Source organism: Electrona antarctica (assembly GCF_951216825.1).
Source record: "Electrona antarctica genome assembly, chromosome: 15".
Taxonomy (NCBI): Eukaryota; Metazoa; Chordata; class Actinopteri; order Myctophiformes; family Myctophidae; genus Electrona; species Electrona antarctica.
The window spans coordinates 15,605,174-15,623,374 of NC_136796.1; the positions used below are offsets into that span (position 1 = coordinate 15,605,174).

Sequence of the window (18,201 nt, forward strand, 5' to 3'; positions counted from 1 at the left end):
CTCAATCTCCCTCTGTTCCTTGTTTGGCTGTCTCTGTTTTACAGGGTAATTCATCTTGAAACATGCACACAAACACATGTGCCTAAGCATTATGTGCAAGCGCATACACACGGACACCCATCGATTGCACCTCCGCTCACACAACTTGCAGGCACACATACTGTACACACACACGACACACACACGACACACACACACACACACACACACACACACACACACACACACACACACACACACACACACACACACACACACACACACACACACACACACACACATGCACTCAAACACAATTGCATGTGCACATTAACATGTCGTGTACTGCCACGCACAATGGAACGAGTACATAATGAGTACATAATGACTTGTGCACACTTGAATGCACACACACACACACACACACACACACACACACACACACACACACACATACACACTGCCATGAATAGCCCATGGTCATCTAACGACGCCTCGCCTACTGTATGTAATTGATACGAGATGCATCTTGTTGTGTCCTAACTCTATAATACATCACGTTCATTATTGACCCCAGATGCATCTGGTAGAGGCCATAAAGTAACTTATTCTTATCATATTATGCTCTGTTCTTCTGATCACGTCATCATGTGTCCAACCCTATACAGCAGTGGCTTCCAAGGGGTTTGGGCCTGTGACCCAAAACAGAAATTAGACCTTCTCCCAGGACCCAGACTAGTGAAAATAGCAGATCTACAAGCTCACAACACAATAATACAATTGTTTTCAACCAGTGGTCCGGGGACCACCAGTGGTTCCAGGTGGTCCCCAGCTAAATGATGGAGAGTTGGTAACAAAATTGACCCTTATAGATCTTTAACTCTCGAGAGGGTAAAATTTTACCCTCTCAAGAGTTAAATTATTGTTAAAATCTGCATTACTTAAGTCTACACATTTAGAGAGAATGTAAAATATCTCTTATTTTGATCAACCTTTGCCTGTTATCTCTTGTACAGTACTACCAACATCAATACAGCATGGAATTGTGGACAAAATCTTATCCAATGACAACAAAATTTGGGTCTGAGAGACTAAATCTCATCACATGGTGGTCCGTGGGTCCAATGCTGAATAAATAATGGGCCTTGATATGAAAAGGGTTGAAAACCACTGCAATAATACATCTCAGTGTCTCTCAGGGAGTCTCAGCTCTGTCACAGATGTGGTGAACAGTGCTCGTCTGCTAGCTTGCCCTGGACTGCCTGCTCACTCTCTCTCTATAAACGTCCTCTTCATCTCATTCATGCCATCTCTCTGTCTCTCTCTCTCTCTTCTTCTGTCCCTCCGCTCCCCTCCGCTGTCCCTCGCCCGACTTTTATTGTTTTCTATCTCTCCTCGCTAGGCTCTGTTCCTCTCCTCTCCCCTCGCTAGGCTCTGTTCCTCTCCTCTCCCCTCGCTAGGCTCTGTTCCTCTCCTCTCCCCTCGCTAGGCTCTGTTCCTCTCCTCTCCCCCGCTAGGCTCTGTTCCTCTCCTCTCCTCTCCCCTCGCTAGGCTCTGTTCCTCTCCTCTCCTCTCCCCTCGCTAGGCTTTGTTCCTCTCCCCTCGCTAGGCTCTGTTCCTCTCCTCTCGCTAGGCTCTGTTCCTCTCCCCTCGCTAGGCTCTGTTCCTCTCCCCTCGCTAGGCTCTGTTCCTCTCCTCTCCCCTCGCTAGGCTCTGTCCCTCTCCCCTCGCTAGGCTCTGTTCCTCTCCTCTCGCTAGGCTCTGTTCCTCTCCCCTCCCCTCGCTAGGCTCTGTTCCTCTCCCCTCGCTAGGCTCTGTTCCTCTCCTCTCCCCTCGCTAGGCTCTGTTCCCCTCCTCTCCCCTCGCTAGGCTCTGTTCCTCTCCTCTCCCCTCGCTAGGCTCTGTTCCTCTCCTCTTGCTAGGCTCTGTTCCTCTCCTCACCCCTCGCTAGGCTCTGTTCCTCTCCCCTCGCTAGGCTCTGTTCCTCTCCCCTCGCTAGGCTCTGTTCCTCTCCCCTCGCTAGGCTCTGTTCCTCTCCTCTCGCTAGGCTCTGTTCCTCTCCCCTCCCCTCGCTAGGCTCTGTTCCTCCCCCCTCACTAGGCTCTGTTCCTCTCCTCTCCCCTCGCTAGGCTCTGTTCCTCTCCCCTCGCTAGGCTCTGTTCCTCTCCTCTCGCTAGGCTCTGTTCCTCTCCCCTCCCCTCGCTAGGCTCTGTTCCTCTCCCCTCGCTAGGCTCTGTTCCTCTCCCCTCGCTAGGCTCTGTTCCTCTCCTCTCCCCTCGCTAGGCTCTGTTCCCCTCCTCTCGCTAGGCTCTGTTCCTCTCCTCTCCCCTCGCTAGGCTCTGTTCCTCTCCTCTCCCCTCGCTAGGCTCTGTTCCTCTCCTCTCCCCTCGCTAGGCTCTGTTCCTCTCCCCTCGCTAGGCTCTGTTCCTCTCCTCCCCCCTCGCTAGGCTCTGTTCCTCTCCTCTCGCTAGGCTCTATTCCTCTCCTCTCCCCTCGCTAGGCTCTGTTCCTCTCCTCTCGCTAGGCTCTGTTCCTCTCCTCTCCCCTCGCTAGGCTCTGTTCCTCACCTCTCCCCTCGCTAGGCTCTGTTCCTCTCCCCTCGCTAGGCTCTGTTCCTCTCCTCTCGCTAGGCTCTGTTCCTCTCCTCCCCCCTCGCTAGGCTCTGTTCCTCTCCTCTCGCTAGGCTCTATTCCTCTCCTCTCCCCTCGCTAGGCTCTGTTCCTCTCCTCTCCTCTCGCTAGGCTCTATTCCTCTCCTCTCCTCTCGCTAGGCTCTGTTCCTCTCCTCTCGCTAGGCTCTGTTCCTCTCCTCTCCCCTCGCTAGGCTCTGTTCCTCTCCCCTCGCTAGGCTCTGTTCCTCTCCTCTCGCTAGGCTCTGTTCCTCTCCTCTCCCCTCGCTAGGCTCTGTTCCTCTCCTCTCCCCTCGCTAGGCTCTGTTCCTCTCCCCTCGCTAGGCTCTGTTCCTCTCCTCTCCCCTCGCTAGGCTCTGTTCCTCTCCCCTCGCTAGGCTCTGTTCCTCTCCTCTCCCCTCGCTAGGCTCTGTTCCTCTCTTCTCCCCTCGCTAGGCTCTGTTCCTCTCCTCTCCCCTCGCTAGGCTCTGTTCCTCTCCTCTCCCCTCGTCCCCTAGCTGTCCTTTTTCCTCTGGGCGTTATCTCAATCTGCCTCTTTTTATCCTCTTCCTGTATCTGTATCCGGTCTCTGTCTGTCTCTGTCCCCCTTCTCTCTGTCCCCCTTCTCTCTGTCCCCCTTCTCTCTCTCTCTCTCTCTCTCTCTCGCTCTCTCTCTCTGCCCATTAACAGTTCATTTCCTCTTCAATTCAATTAGCTCCATCGTCCTTAAGTCCCCATGCAGTATAAAGTAACCAAAGCAAAGACCTGATTGTAGTTGATTACTATCCCAGTTGCACACTATCTCTCTCTCTCTCTCTCTCTCTCTCTCTCTCTCTCTCTCTCTCTCTCTCTCTCTCTCTCTCTCTCTCTCTCTCTCTCTCTCTGTCTTCTTATGTATCCCAGCAACGTACAGCTCCTTGCTTTCTGTTCTGTTCTCATTATGTTTCACTATTTACCCTCCTTTAATCTCACTTTCTCCTCTGTACTTGTTTAATGGTTCTCACTGTGTCTTTTTTCTCTCTCATTCTTTCTTTCACGTTTGTTTCACTTCCTCTCTCTCTCTCTCTCTCTCTCTCTCTCTCTCTCTCTCTCTCTCTCTCTCTCTCTCTCTCTCTCTCTCTCTCTCTCTCTCTGTCAGTTAACTTGTTGGCATGAATAATATTGCCACACTGTAACACACTGAGTGTCAGTTTAACTCAGAGAGTGCACAAATGTAACCAACTGGACCTCTGAAGACACATTTCTATACAGGATTTTACTCTGCAGTATAGGCATAGAGCTATCATAATAATGGTATACAGCCTAGGTAACTGCAGTGTGTGTGTGTGCGTGCGTGCGTGCGTGCGTGCGTGAGTGCGGTGATGTGTGCTTGTGAAATTGATTAATTTTCTAATTGAAATCTCTCTTCCTCCGCCTATCTCTCTCCCAGGTGGAGTACGATGGTCTGGTAACTGCAGTGTGTGTGTGTGTGTGTGTGTGTGTGTGTGTGTGTGTGTGTATCTCTCTCCCAGGTGGAGTACGATGGTCTGACGGGTCGGGTGGAGTTCAACAGCAAAGGCCAGAGGACCAACTACACTCTCAGGGTCCTCGAAAAACACCCCGGAGGTCATAAAGAGGTCAGGAGCCACAACATGGACCACATTGTCCCAATGGTTTACATACAATGCATATGCTTGCATACATAAATACATACAAAACATTCATACATACCGGTTTACATGGACTGGTATGCATCCATCCATCCATCTTCAACCGCTTATCTGTAGACGGGTCACGGGGGCAACAGCTCCACCAGATAGCTCCAGCCATTCCTCTCCATAGCAACATTAGTAACTTCCTCCTGGGGAGGATGGGGAGCAGCCTTTTAACTCTATAGGGGAGCAGCCTTTTAACTCTATGGGAGCAGCCTTTTAACTCTATGGGAGCAGCCTTATAACTCTATGGGAGCAGCCTCATAACTCTATGGGAGCAGCCTTATAACTATGGGAGCAGCCTCATAACTCTATGGGAGAAGCCTTATAACTCTATGGGAGCAGCCTTTTAACTCTATGGGAGCAGCCTTTTAACTCTATGGGAGCAGCCTTTTAACTCTAGCAGCCTTTTAACTCTATGGGAGCAGCCGGCGATAGTGCTGGCGGTGCGCTGAACGCACGCGTCTTCATTCACTGGGCGCGCAAACGCAATAAAGTGTCGGGGGTCTTATGTCCAGTATGTCTAGTCAGCTATCTATGTCTGTCCCATGTCCCATGTATGTCTAGTCAGTATGTCTCGTCAGCTCTCTCTGTCTGTCCCATGTCCAGTATGTCTAGTCAGCTCTCTCTGTCTGTCCCATGCATGCACTTCCCTTTAGAAAAAAAGAAAATCTGAACAAAAGCCACGTCTCATTAGCTCTAGAATCCTGAGGAAGCAGCCAGGAGAACATTAAAAGAACAAAGATCAATATCCATCACCACAGGGTCAAATGGGGTCACTAGCTAGTTAAGTATGCAGTAAAAAGCCCCTAAATTGAGGTATAGCTCCCATTATCTCCTGCTATTTACCAATTTATATTTTTGAACAAAAGAAGCCCTATAGCGTTCCTATTCTGGGGTGAACATTCTGCGAAAATAGCAAATCTATAAGCTCACAAAGCGACTTTGTGAGCTTACGCGTATATTGCTATTTTCTGCAGAGACTCGGTGTACATGTCTACAATTTCCAAGTCATATTGACTTTTGGATTCTCATCAGATATTAGGACTTAGGAGTTTTTGACCGAACAGCATAATATAACCCACCCAAACAGTGGGATACATATTGAGTACCGTTTCAAATGATAAAAAATCCATTTAAAACAAAGATCACAACTTTGCATCAAATAAAAACAATTCCAAAACCAATAAGTTTAGCGAAAATAGCACATCTGCAAGCTCCCAACATTGCACGAAGCCACGCGTTGTGAGCTTGTAGATTTGCTATTTTCACTAGTTCGGGTCTCTTTTGGGTCTCGAGCTAAAAGGTTTGGGAACCACTCATATAACCTACTACAGTTGGGTGCCACCGATATTGTCCCTTATCATTTGACCCATTTAGGCCTGACCTCAACATTTAAAAAAAATCCTTCTAAATCCTCCAGTTTTCTGAAATAAATATTTTCACGATTTAAAAAAAATAGCAGACCTACATGCTCGTAGCGCGCCACTCGGTGGCGCGCTATGAGCGTGTAGATCTGCTATTTTTCAATAGCTAAATTATAACATAATGTTTAAAACACCAAAAGGGGTTCCCGCCCAAAATGGGTTAACTGTCCTTTTGCGCAGATCACGCAAACCTCAGCAAAAAGAAAAGGACAATATCGATGGCCTCCAACTGTAGGTTGCAATGGTTTCCAAAGTGTAAGGCACCCATGAGGCGCCATGAGCATTACAAGAGGGGTGCAGAGACAAGTGAGGTCTTAAAGCGCAAATAACATGCATTTTAAAACTGCTTTTAATATTTAATATCATATTGTCTATGTCCCTCAAAGTTATTTCTAATGGTTTGAGCCTCAATCACCACTCTGATATAACCAGTCGTCGTCATTTCTTTCTGGACTTTGAAAGCAGTTTTAGCTGCAGTACCACAATGTCCTGAGGTGGTGGGGGTGCTGATATGCAGATTATTTAATATTTGAGTCATTATAATACTGATGCTAGATGAAACCAGGCTTGTTTCCATTCCATGCCAGCTTGGAAAATCATCAATGGTGGACATTGTAAACAAAGTGGAAATGCAAATTTGGAACTGAAGACTGAAGAAGAGGAGGAATTATACAAAGTAGGGTGACATTGATGACATCACGATGAGGACAAAATCAGTCGAGCTGTTCTGATAGCAATTTCCATTAAAGCACCCATATGATATGAAAGCCTGATTGTTCAAAATTGGTTATTTGTGGGGATAGAAAACACATATGGGAGCCCCAAAAACACAAAATAAATTGAAAAAGTTGAATTGTATGTTATAGGTCCTTTAAGGGGCGGGGGGTTCCCCCACCTCAGACTATATGAAAAGCTCCTGGTCCATTGGTTTTCATTCGCATAGCAAACCAGTCTCCAGGGAAAGCTTTGTGAAATTGGTGGAGTCTATGATTTATGCTCTCCTTGGTTCATTAATATTTCTCTCTTAAGGCATTAAAGTGGCGCATGTAGTACACTTAAATTAATGTCCCTAGAATGATCATCATTTATGATGGAGAGAAGAAATAAGAGCCGGCATAACAATAACTAAAATAAATCGTTCAAGTGTTGTTGTTTTTTAGATTAAAAGGACAGTGTTAGTGAAGAATCATGTACAGTGATGCAGTGGAATATAGTCAGTGGGTATATGCGAGCACAGACGCATGCACGCAGATGAACATGCACACACCACTCAAGTCTTGTCTGATTACAGTTCATAATTTCCAATAGGATCATAATACCAAAGTAATTTAAACCATCAAACATACCCCTAACATAATACAAAAATAAATATAATAATTTAAAGAATTATTATAGAAATCAGTTTGCAAAACAATGATTCCAGATGAAAATGCAATTTAGGGCCAGGAATCAGATGTTGATTGTTCACATGTGGAGTCCAGGGACCCCCAGTGGTCCTTGATATGGTTCACAGTGGAGTCCAGGGACCCCCGGGGGTCCCTGTTGTAGTTCCAGGGATTGATAGTCGGGACCCAACATTCACACTGACCGTTGACGGCACCTTATCAAACTGGGGGTCCTTGGAATTAAGAAGGTTGATTGAGGTTGATATCAAATGCCACTGCTGTATTTCTATATCTATGCCCGTCCCAATGAAAAGAGAAAATAACAGGAAAGCAGGCTGCTCACTTCCCTTTAGAATACATGAAGAAATATCACCCATATGTCATTAGCTATAGAATCCTACGGAAGCACCCAAGAGAACATCTAAAGCTGAGATCAATAACCATCACCGCAGGGTTAAATGGGGTCACTAGCTAGTTAAGTATGCAATAAAAGGCCCCTAAATTGAGCCATAGCCTCCTATTATCTCCTTGTAATATACTTACTTATTATTTATATTACTTATTTTTGGCCGGGCCGCAACAGCGGGGCAATGCTGCCTTATACTATACATGCAAATGTCACTGACTGACTGACTGACTGACTGACTGACTCACTGACTGACTGACTGACTGACTGACTGACTGACTGACTGACTGACTGACTGACTGACTGACTGACTGACTGACTCACTGACTGACTGACTGACTGACTGACTGACTGACTGACTGACTGACTGACTGACTGACTGACGAAGTTACACCACTGGTCGGCCAGCTCAGTGTTGGAGTTTCCCCATTGGCTATTGCTCTTTCAAAATTATTCAAACAGTTTCCTATTGCGTCATCAGGGGCCATTCTCCACAGTCTCAACTACTCCCACAGGGGTCTTCAATTATGTCCTCACTGTCCTCCAAAGGCATTTACATCTGTTCCACTATTCTCATTCCAAACGTATTGCCTGAATAAGAATGGAATATTGCAATATACTGTAATATAATATCCTATAACTTCATCACTCGCCTTGGCTGAGTGTCGCCACTCCCTTTATTTCAGATTAAACGCGTCCTTTAGCAGTCCAGACATTTAGCAGTCCAGTCATTTAGTAGGTTTTGACCTTGTGATACCAATTGAAATGGCTGCTGCTGTGCGCAAGAAATGTAGAAAAAGTTGACATTTTTATTTACATAAAACATACTGTACTGTGATTTATTTTCACCTGTAACCTGGTTTTGTGTGGGGAGTTTTGTAGGATGTTTTATAGTGTTTTCACAATAGAATGGCACCAGTATTGCTTTATTGTTTGTTCCCCAGAGAGACTGTAGCTCTAACTGGCAGAGTGGCAGTCTAGTGGGCATGGAGTGACAAAAATATTTACTAGTCTATACCGGGCTTGGCGTTGGTTCTCAATGGTGTCTTAGCGAGTATACGGCCTGCTTTAGACACGTCCACCTAGTCTGATCCTACGTTTTAACAGCGGGCGAACAGCGGTGACTCTGGGCGATAAAACATCTCCTAGTTTGCGTTCCTCCTGTCATTTCCATACATGTCCTCGCTTTGAAGCGCATGTAAAATTACGCTGCTGTGGTCCAGTGAACTTACATTGCAAAGTGGAACTAGCAACCAAATTGGTGGTATGGTTCCGCATGGAGGGTAAACAAAGCAATACATGAATTTGATTGGCTATCGCCAGACAATGTCGTCCAAAACATTAAATATTTTCATGTTTTTGAACGATTTTTTGAGTATCGCCTCTTCGCCTGCTATCCCCAAGAGTTGCCGGGTCCCATAGACAAATAACACACTTCCGGAAAATACTCCAGGCTGTCGCCCACTGTTAAAACAAACCGTGATTGATATAAAGTAATAATAATAGTGTAGTAGTACTGTGGCTCAAGAGGTAGAGCAGGTCGTCCAATGATCCATGGGTCGGCGGTTCGAATCCCGGCTCCTCCTGGCTACATGTCGAAGTGTCCTTGGGCAAGACACTGAACCCCAAATTGCTCCCGATGTGCTGGCTGGTACCTTGCATGGCTTCCGCCGCAATCGGTGTATGAATGTGTGTGTGAATGGGTGAATGTAATGCACAATCTATGTAAAGCGCCTTGGATAAAGGCGCTATATAAATGCACCATTTACCATTTACCATTTAGTAATAGTAATCATCATCATCATCATTGGGCAGCTGTGGCTCAGGAAGTACAGTAGGTCATCCAATGATCCGTGCGTCGGGGGTTTGAATCCTGTCCACATGTCGAAGTGTCCTTGTGCATGACACTGAACCCCACATTGACTCCAATGAGTCGGTCGATGTTAGCTTGCCACCATTGGTGTGTGAAGCCGCTGGCGTCGACTGTTTGCCGCTTCACCTCCCAATGTATGAATGAATGAACCATTGTAATGCGATTTGAGCACTTGGAAAAGCTCTATAAAGCTATAAAAATGCAATTCATCCATCATCATCATTATCATCGTAAACTCTATTTACTACTGTATGCTAGCACTATCCTTTACAATGTGCTTTATTATTATTAATATTATCAGTGCTTTTTTATATTATCACGTACAAATGTGATAAACAAGGTTAGGTAAGTAAGTAAGGTGAGGTGTCCCTCAGTGGACTGGCCTTATCCAGTCTGGTAGACATTGACTCCAGGCCTTCCCTGTGAGACGCAATGCGACGCATTGTGAACTTGTGGATCGGCTATTTTCAAATGGCCGAAATGTATATAGTGCTGATGTGGGTAATGTATGTGTATATATATATATATATGTTTTGTAATAATAATCCAAAACTAAAAACTAACTTGTAGTAACTAGCAGTAGTGGAGTAAAAGTACAATATTGGTAGTAGATAATAATAATGAATTGCATTTTTATAGCGCTTTTCCAAGTGCTCAAAGCGCTTTACAATGGTCCATTCATTCATACATTGGGAAGTAAAGCAGCCTACCTCAAAGTTGTACTCAAGTACAGCACTTGAGTAAATGTACTTAGTTACTTTTACACCACCGGTATAGCCACCAGCTTGACAGTGTATTATCCGGTAAACGGTTAATCACTTAAAAACAACACAAAGAGCATGAGGTCCATAGGTCACGGGGTCAAACGGAGTCACCGGGAGGTCAGCAGACCTGCGACCTGCGTGTATATATACGACCATGCTGAAGGAGGAGATCCCTCATTGATTGTTGCATATTGATTAAGCATTCTACTGGCGTTTGCTCTCTGTCTGGACATGTAGCTGTCTGTCTGAATCTCTCTCTCTCTCTCTCTCTCTCTCTCTCTTTCTCTCTCTCTCTCTCTCTCTCTCTCTCTCTCTCTCTCTCTCTCTCTGCCTCTCTCCTCTCCTTTATGTGATGGACAGATTGGCGTCTGGTACTCCAACAACACCTTGTTCATGAATTCCTCCTCGCTGGTCCTCAACACCTCTGAGACACTGATCAACAAGACCCTCATTGTGACCACCATACTGGTAAATCGCACGCACGCACGCACGCACGCACACACACACGCACGCACGCACGCACGCACGCACGCACGCACGCACGCACGCACACACACACACACACACACACACACACACACACACACACACACACACACACACACACACGTTAGTGTATAGTAATTACATAATTAATTAAATTATATAAAGATTCGAAAATCACTAATCATGGGAATAAATTGTTCAGAAAACAATTATATTCCCTGCTGCCAGTTGTTGAATTGTTAACAACTGGCAAATACATGAGTTTAACCTTACTGCTATACTTATGTGAAACACAATGTATAGCCTATAAATGATAAAAATCTATAAAATGTGCTATAGAAATATTGATTGATTGATTTGTAATTCATTGTTTTGTGAGATTAATTGAATTAGTGGATGTTTGCCAATGTGTGGATGCATAATTTGAGTAATTGATTGCCTTGCTGATTGATCTATTGATTAATTACTGTATTGGTTAATTGACAGATTGAGTAAGTGATTTGTTGATTGGTTTATTAATTATGGCTTGTTTTTTTATTGATTGAGTACTTCATAGGCTAATTGTTCAATGTATTGATTGATCAACTGACTGACTGACTGACTGACTGACTGACTGACTGACTGACTGACTGACTATACAGTATGGACAGTATGTACTAATTGTTTGACTGATATCCAGGAAAACCCCTATGTGATGCGTAAGGCCAACCACCAGGAGCTCCATGGAAATGACCAGTATGAAGGCTTCTGTGTCGACATGCTGAGGGAGCTGGCAGATATCCTGAAGTTCTCCTTCAAGATCAAACTGGTCGACGACGGCCTGTACGGAGCTCCAGAACCCAATGGCTCCTGGACTGGCATGGTGGGAGAACTCATCAACAGGGTGAGTGCTATTTCAGATTTTTGCCGGGTGTAAACCTGGGCTTCTAATCGCTAATTTTCTTTTAGCGACCTACTCATGATTGGCTGCTTCTAGTAGTGACCTAGTCATGATTGGTTGCTTCTAGTAGTGACCTAGTCATGATTGGTTGCTTCTAGTAGTGACCTAGTCATGATTGGCTGCCTCCTAAGTCTTAAGCCAATGGGAGCCTGAACCCATACTCTGAAACAACGCAACCAAGGACTATTAAATGAGGACAGAAAGCGAAGACCGTATACGGTGGACTCCATGTTGCTCCCTGGAAGGAAAGAAACATGCGCAATGGGCTATATGCAGCCAACACTAACGCGTTCAGCTTGCTTGGTCTCAATTGCGCATGTTTCTTTCCTTCCAGGGAGCAACATGGAGTCCACCGTATGGTCTTCGCTTCCTGTCCTCATTTAATAGTCCTTGAACGCAACACAGAAGTGAACCCGTACTCTGCAACAGTGACAACAGCAGCTAATGTTATGAGCTAACTGGAGCTACAGGAAAGCTATAACACAGTGATTGAACCAACAAAAGAATGTCGGAAACTAACGAAAACACGTTGTGAACTAGTGACAGAGAAACATGCACGTTAAAAAAATTATAATAAAAAATAATAGGAAAAAAAGAAAAAGGGGGACAACGGAGCGCGCTTGTTTCACCTGGCAGTTAATGATACGCGTGTCATTCTTGTTTTTATATATATTAAAATATGTCAACATGGAAACAATTATGACGAAATATTTGCGATTATCTCAAATAATTGCGATTAGACGATTATTTAATTTGTGTGGACTCGTTTCCCAATACACTAGCAAATTCCATACGGTTTAATGGATTTTGGGGGACATGTAATCACATTACAAAAAATGGATTGCATTGGGATATTGTTTTGTTGTGTTTTGAGTACTGTAATGTTTGGTGCACTGAGGACCCCAGGAGAATAAGTATTGCTTCTGTTGTAGCTAATGGGGATCTGCATACATAAATGAACAGAAGTGATCCCGTCACTCAGGCCAGCTGTTTCCCCCACATAACCTCTTGTGAAATAGTTCATCTTAATTAGGATCATTTGAGTTAAACGGCACTGTCCTTGAGCGCACAATGGAGGAAAGCTAAATTGGGAAATTGGAAACCGCCGAAACCACTTAACGGCTTGTCAACAGCTCCCGTCGAACTGACACATCATCATGTGTGAGCCATTGCATGTGTCGGTCTGTGTGAGAAAACGGTTTTAACTAATAATGTCATTAAGTTATTAATCATGTGCCTTTGTTACTAATTGCAGTCGTTTATTATCTAATCAGAAAAATGATCTGAGTAAGAATCGGAAACACTTGCTAATTAACACCACGGCACCTAAATATGACAGATCCCTTGTGCAAATACATCTGAGACGTTGTGTCACGTGGGTACGTTAAAGGTGCTGCAAGTGATGTTAAAACGTTCAATATTCTAATAGTAATCATTGCTATAGAATAGATAGTTTGTTCAGTCACAGAGATCTCCCCGTCCCTGTATCTCTCCAGAAAATGCATTTTCAGGCGGGACACCAATTTCTTCCAATCAGGAGAGAGAGAACTCATTAAGACCGGATAATGAAGAGATTACGTTTAGAGGGAAAAGGGGAGCAGAGAAATGTATATAAAATGAGTCCCACACACTGTCTTCACTTACACAACTGCTACTGATGTCGGGCATGGCTGCCTGCCATGGATGCCTGACGAAGGTCCTACCAACCAAAACGTTGCATCAATAACAGTTTTGTAAGTGAAGACAGTGTGTGGGACTCCCCTCTTTCCTCCTCTTCTGCAGTTCATTGCTCCGACGCACCTGTCCCTCCGTAGGCGTGCATAAGGACTTTTTTCCTTCAAAGTCTTTGCGGGTTAGCCATCCAACTACAAATGCACCAAGTCTATGTCTGTGTGTATACTGTTGTAATCCACGTAACTCAAGAACCGTTCGCCCCACCGACTTTAAATTCAGGACCACCCCAAAAAGGCCTCTGCCTGGGCTCTGGACAGGGCCCCTGCCCAGTGTCCATATGGAGCTGGCCTGTTCTGACATCATTCTGACGTCTGCATAGACTCCATATATGGGCATAAAAGGGACACAGACATAATATCTGGGTGGGGCATGTATTTCCAACTTGCATCGTTCCAAGTAGGCCAGTGCCCAATGGGCACCGCTATATCCAACGGGCACCACTCTAGTGGTAAATAAGTCTTTGGATTTGTCTACATGGAAAATCCAATTTTGTTTCTCAAATATGATCTTTTTAGGATGGCCTGTCCAGTGTCCACACTGTTATTTGCAAGGGATCAGGTCAAACTTGTGTATTCAGACATTGCCAACGTATCAGCAATGATTGCTATGGTAATGATAGTAGGAATGAGTAGACTTATTTACAAAACCGTGCAGAGAGCAACAAAACAGCAACCCGGTGGAAGAATAGAGATTGGCCCTTCATGCCATATATCACTCTCTAGTCGTGGTGCAGAAATCCAGACATGTCGACATTGGAGGAGGCTGATCCTAATGTTCTGTGCTGCAGTCACGGCAGGCATTTCTCCCATGGGGTACACAAACACACAAAGCTGGGCATAGGAGGGGTAGCGCCCCTCAAAAAAAAGTAAATACAAAATATATCCTTTTCATTCCCACAGAGAACGAGTTTGGACATGACATCGTTATGCGTCATGTTGCGAGTGATATAAAGGACAGTTTGATATCTCATTTGGGTGGTTAGAGTGTCCAGATTGAGGCAAGTTTTCCTAGAGCATCCAGATTGATACAAGTTTTCCTATAAATCCAGGTGTGTGTGTGTGCGTGCGTGCGTGCGTGCGTATTACCGTGCATGTGTGCGTGCCCACTTTTTGCCCATATATGGAGATTAAGAAACTCTCCCAAGTAACGGGTAGCTACTACTCTAGTCTTCTAGAAATCTGTTTGTGAAACTCCATGTGTTTTGCTGTTCAGGCTTGAAAAAAGCAATAAGCAGTCTGGATATGCCAAAAATATGATTTGTGCTGCCAGTCTCAACTTAGCCAAAAGGCACCTCAGGGGTGGATGCCCCGTCGTACAGTTATTTTATAATAACTGACGGGCTCCCAGTAACTGATCCCATATGTATGGGAAATTGGTTTGACACATTGTGAATGTGACAACCCACCATTAAAGTATTATAGCAACTGACGGCAGCAGAACCATGAGAAATATACACGGTCATATTTACATTTCAACATTGGGGCAATGACCGCCACTGGCATTTACAATGTAATATTTATAATTGTCACTGCTCTCTCTTAAGTTAATGTGCATGCTTGTGTGTGATGAAATGGCATTGGCAGCTCAAGTAAGCAGTTAAGAAGCTAATCATATGGGACTTTGATTGTAATCAGGATCCTTCAGCATCCTACACACACACGCACGCACGCACGCACGCACGCACGCACGCACGCACGCACGCACGCACGCACGCACACACACACACATGCTATGAGCTTGTATATCTGCTGTTTTTCTTTTAAGATCATGAAAATCTGTGCAAATCTTTGAATATATATATTTTCAAACTCAAACTCCTTGGCACAAAAAGGTCCTGGACTAGGTTTTACTCTGACCTTGCACTTTGGATGTAAGTTGAAGAGCCTGTTCGCCAGCCAGAGAAAACACTAGAGCTGTACGTTTCTGTAAATTGCAAGAACGCTATTGTGGGCGTTATTTAATCGCACAAACGTTGCATATCGTCGACATTTCTAGACGTGGACCATGTCAACTCAGTCCTACAGTATTATTTACTATTCTGTGCAAATCGATGTGCGGCTCGAATGGCGTTGAGTCGGCAGCAGCTGGTTTCGCGCCTATGGGTGCGGACACTCCCTCAGGGGCGCCTCTCAGGGCTCCAAGCGTGCTGCTAGTGGGGGAAAGTAACTATGTGCATTTACTTAAGTACTGTACTGTACTCCACTACATCTCGGATCCAAATATTGTATTTTTACTCCACTACATTTATTTGAGAACTTTGCGCGTGCGTGTGTGTGTGTTGCTAGTGCTGACGGTGTGTCTGCCTCGACGACATCGAGATGCAACGTTTCAGTGGTCTTGCAGAAATATATGTCCATCGACAATGTTTGTTTGTTCTCTCGTGATTGGGTCGCTCTTGATAAGAGTGTCTGCTAAATGCATACACAATGCAACGGCTCATTTCCTTAAACTACACAAAAGCTTAGAGGTCTTCTTACACACATTCTCATCTGCTTCTGTAAATGTAGCGCGCACACACACGCTAATTATGATTCTCCAGTTCTACCCATTTATATTTTAAATTGCCACTTTCCATGTTATTCTCAATTTTTTGTGAAAGCATTTATCTCCAATATCCACGCGTGCGCACACACATACACACACACATACACACACACACACACACACACACAGACACGCACGCACGCACGCACGCACGCACGCACGCACGCACGCACGCACGCACGCACCTCATCAGGGCTTCAATGACTGATGAAAGTGGGTGAAATCGTCGGAACAAGTGTCTACTTGTTAATCAATTAAGTGCTAATTAAAGAGCACACAGCTGTCTGAGATCTCAGTCCAGGAGGGGCCACTTAAAGCACACCATGGATTATATCTCCTCGCTTAGTTTAGATTACACCTAATCAACCAAGACTAAAGTGCAATCCCAAATAACATAGCTATATAATTTGTATGGCGTGTATAAATGGTTGTTTACTGTTTGTGTGATATTATAACTCTTATAACACTATTATTATTAATAATTTACTCATGAACACATCAGCTAATTAAATGCTAATTAAGGAGCAGAGGTGTCTGAGGTCTTGTAAAATTAACCTAAATTAGACCGAGATAAATTGGAAGACATCCACAGAGTTGAAGGAGCATGGTATCTTTTATGTGATTTTACACCAAAAGGGGTTTCCGCCCAAAATGGGTTAAATTAATTAGTAAATTAACTCTTGACTGTTCAGTTAAATGGTCACTTAAGTGTCAATTTAGCCGTCAATTGGTGAATTAAATGCACTTAAGAGCAAAGAGGTGTCTGGGCTCTGTGTAATCTACCTTATCCTTCATTAGCACTATGGAAGCTTATGCAGCTTAGTACTTCTAACTCTGTTGTTGTAAAGCAGTCGTTTTGGCTTTTTGGCACATAAAACTAGCCTCTGTTAAAGTAGAAGCAATCTGGGAACCCATCTGCAAAAAACAAAAAAACAAACAATGCACTCTGCTGTACACATGTTCTGATTGAATGCCCCATGCCGACAGATTCAGCAGTGCTGCTCGGAATCTGTTCTTCAGATTGGTGTTAAATTAAATTAAATCACACCCGTGTGAAGTGAGGGGTGATCTTATCATCGTACATCATCATACATCAACTCATTCCGATCAGAATTTGCGTCCTCACCTTCGTCTTCAATGTTTGTGTTACTCAAAATTGTCCATTCATTGTCAATGGCATTTAATGTTTGTGTACCTGTAGGACAAAGTATGTGTTAGCACATACACCAAAAGCTGGACATAGGAGGGGCGATCCAGCACCTTGGCTGGATTACTAGCCAAGGTGCCTGGACCGCTAAGCCAGCCCAGGTCATAAAATTAATTCTATAAAAGCAAAACATGTCAACAATAAAGCAAGGAGACAGAAAACAGCACTGGTGAAAATCAAGAAATCAATACAGGACTACCGGTATAATATGTTACAAAGGCCTGTCTGAAAAAGGTGGGTCTTTAAAAGTTTTTTAAAAAGGTCCACAGAGGCCACAGATTTCAGGTGATAGGGGAGGTCGTTCCATAGCCTGGGGGCAAAACTAGCAAAGGCTCTGTAACCTTTAGGTTTTAGTTTTGTGGGAGCAACAACCAGCAGGGCTTGGGGTGAGGATCTCAGAGACCTTCTGGGAACGTATGGTTGGAGCAGGTCACAAATATATGGGGGTGCCTGGCCATGGAGTGTTCTGTGTGATGACGAGAATTTTATTTTTTTATTTTATTTTTTTCTAGCGATATTTTTAGGGCTTTTTGCCTTTATTGATAGATGTACAGTACAGTAGGTAGACAGAAAACGGGGAGAGAGATGGTGGGGGGGGGGGGGGGGGGGGAGACACACAGCAAAGTTGGTCGGGATCGGGACTCGAACCCACGACACACTGTCATGCTGGATCACCAGCAAAGGTGCCTGCACCGCTAAGCCGGCCCAGGTCATAAAATTAATTCTATAATTTACTGGGAACCAATGCAAGGAGAACAAGATGGGTGTGATGTGAAAGGATCTCCTGGGCCTGGTCAGCAATATGGCAGCAGCATTAGGTGAAAAGGGAATTAGCGTAATACTGTTACAGACTTGAAGACACAAATGCATGGATGATCATTTCTAACAACCAGTGGAAAAACACTCACATTTTTTTTATTTAGGTAAAGTATCAATACTGCAATATAGAAATACTTTGTTACAAGTAGAAGTCCGGAATTTAAAATGTACTCGAGTAAAAGTACATAAGTATTGGCATCAAAATGTAAACCTACTTAAAATACCAAAAGTAGAAAATACTCACTATGCAGAATGTCCCATTTCAAGTTTTCAAATGTGCGACGCATTGTGAGCTTGTAGATCGGCTATTTTCAAATGGCCTAAAATGTATATAGGGT

The 18,201-nt window shown here is 44.4% G+C and overlaps 1 protein-coding gene across 1 annotated transcript in view; it reads left to right on the forward strand.

The window, feature by feature from the left end:
• LOC306937946 (glutamate receptor ionotropic, kainate 5-like) overlaps positions 1–18,201 on the forward strand; it is a gene marked incomplete at its 3' end in the record, with an annotated part of 108,160 nt that overhangs the window by 43,342 nt on the left and 46,617 nt on the right. The window contains exons 9-11 of the mRNA XM_079521970.1: positions 4,099–4,203; positions 10,494–10,601; positions 11,299–11,502. Of these exons, the coding sequence (XP_079378096.1) occupies positions 4,099–4,203; positions 10,494–10,601; positions 11,299–11,502 (417 nt within the window). The remainder of the gene's footprint in view (positions 1–4,098; positions 4,204–10,493; positions 10,602–11,298; positions 11,503–18,201) is intronic.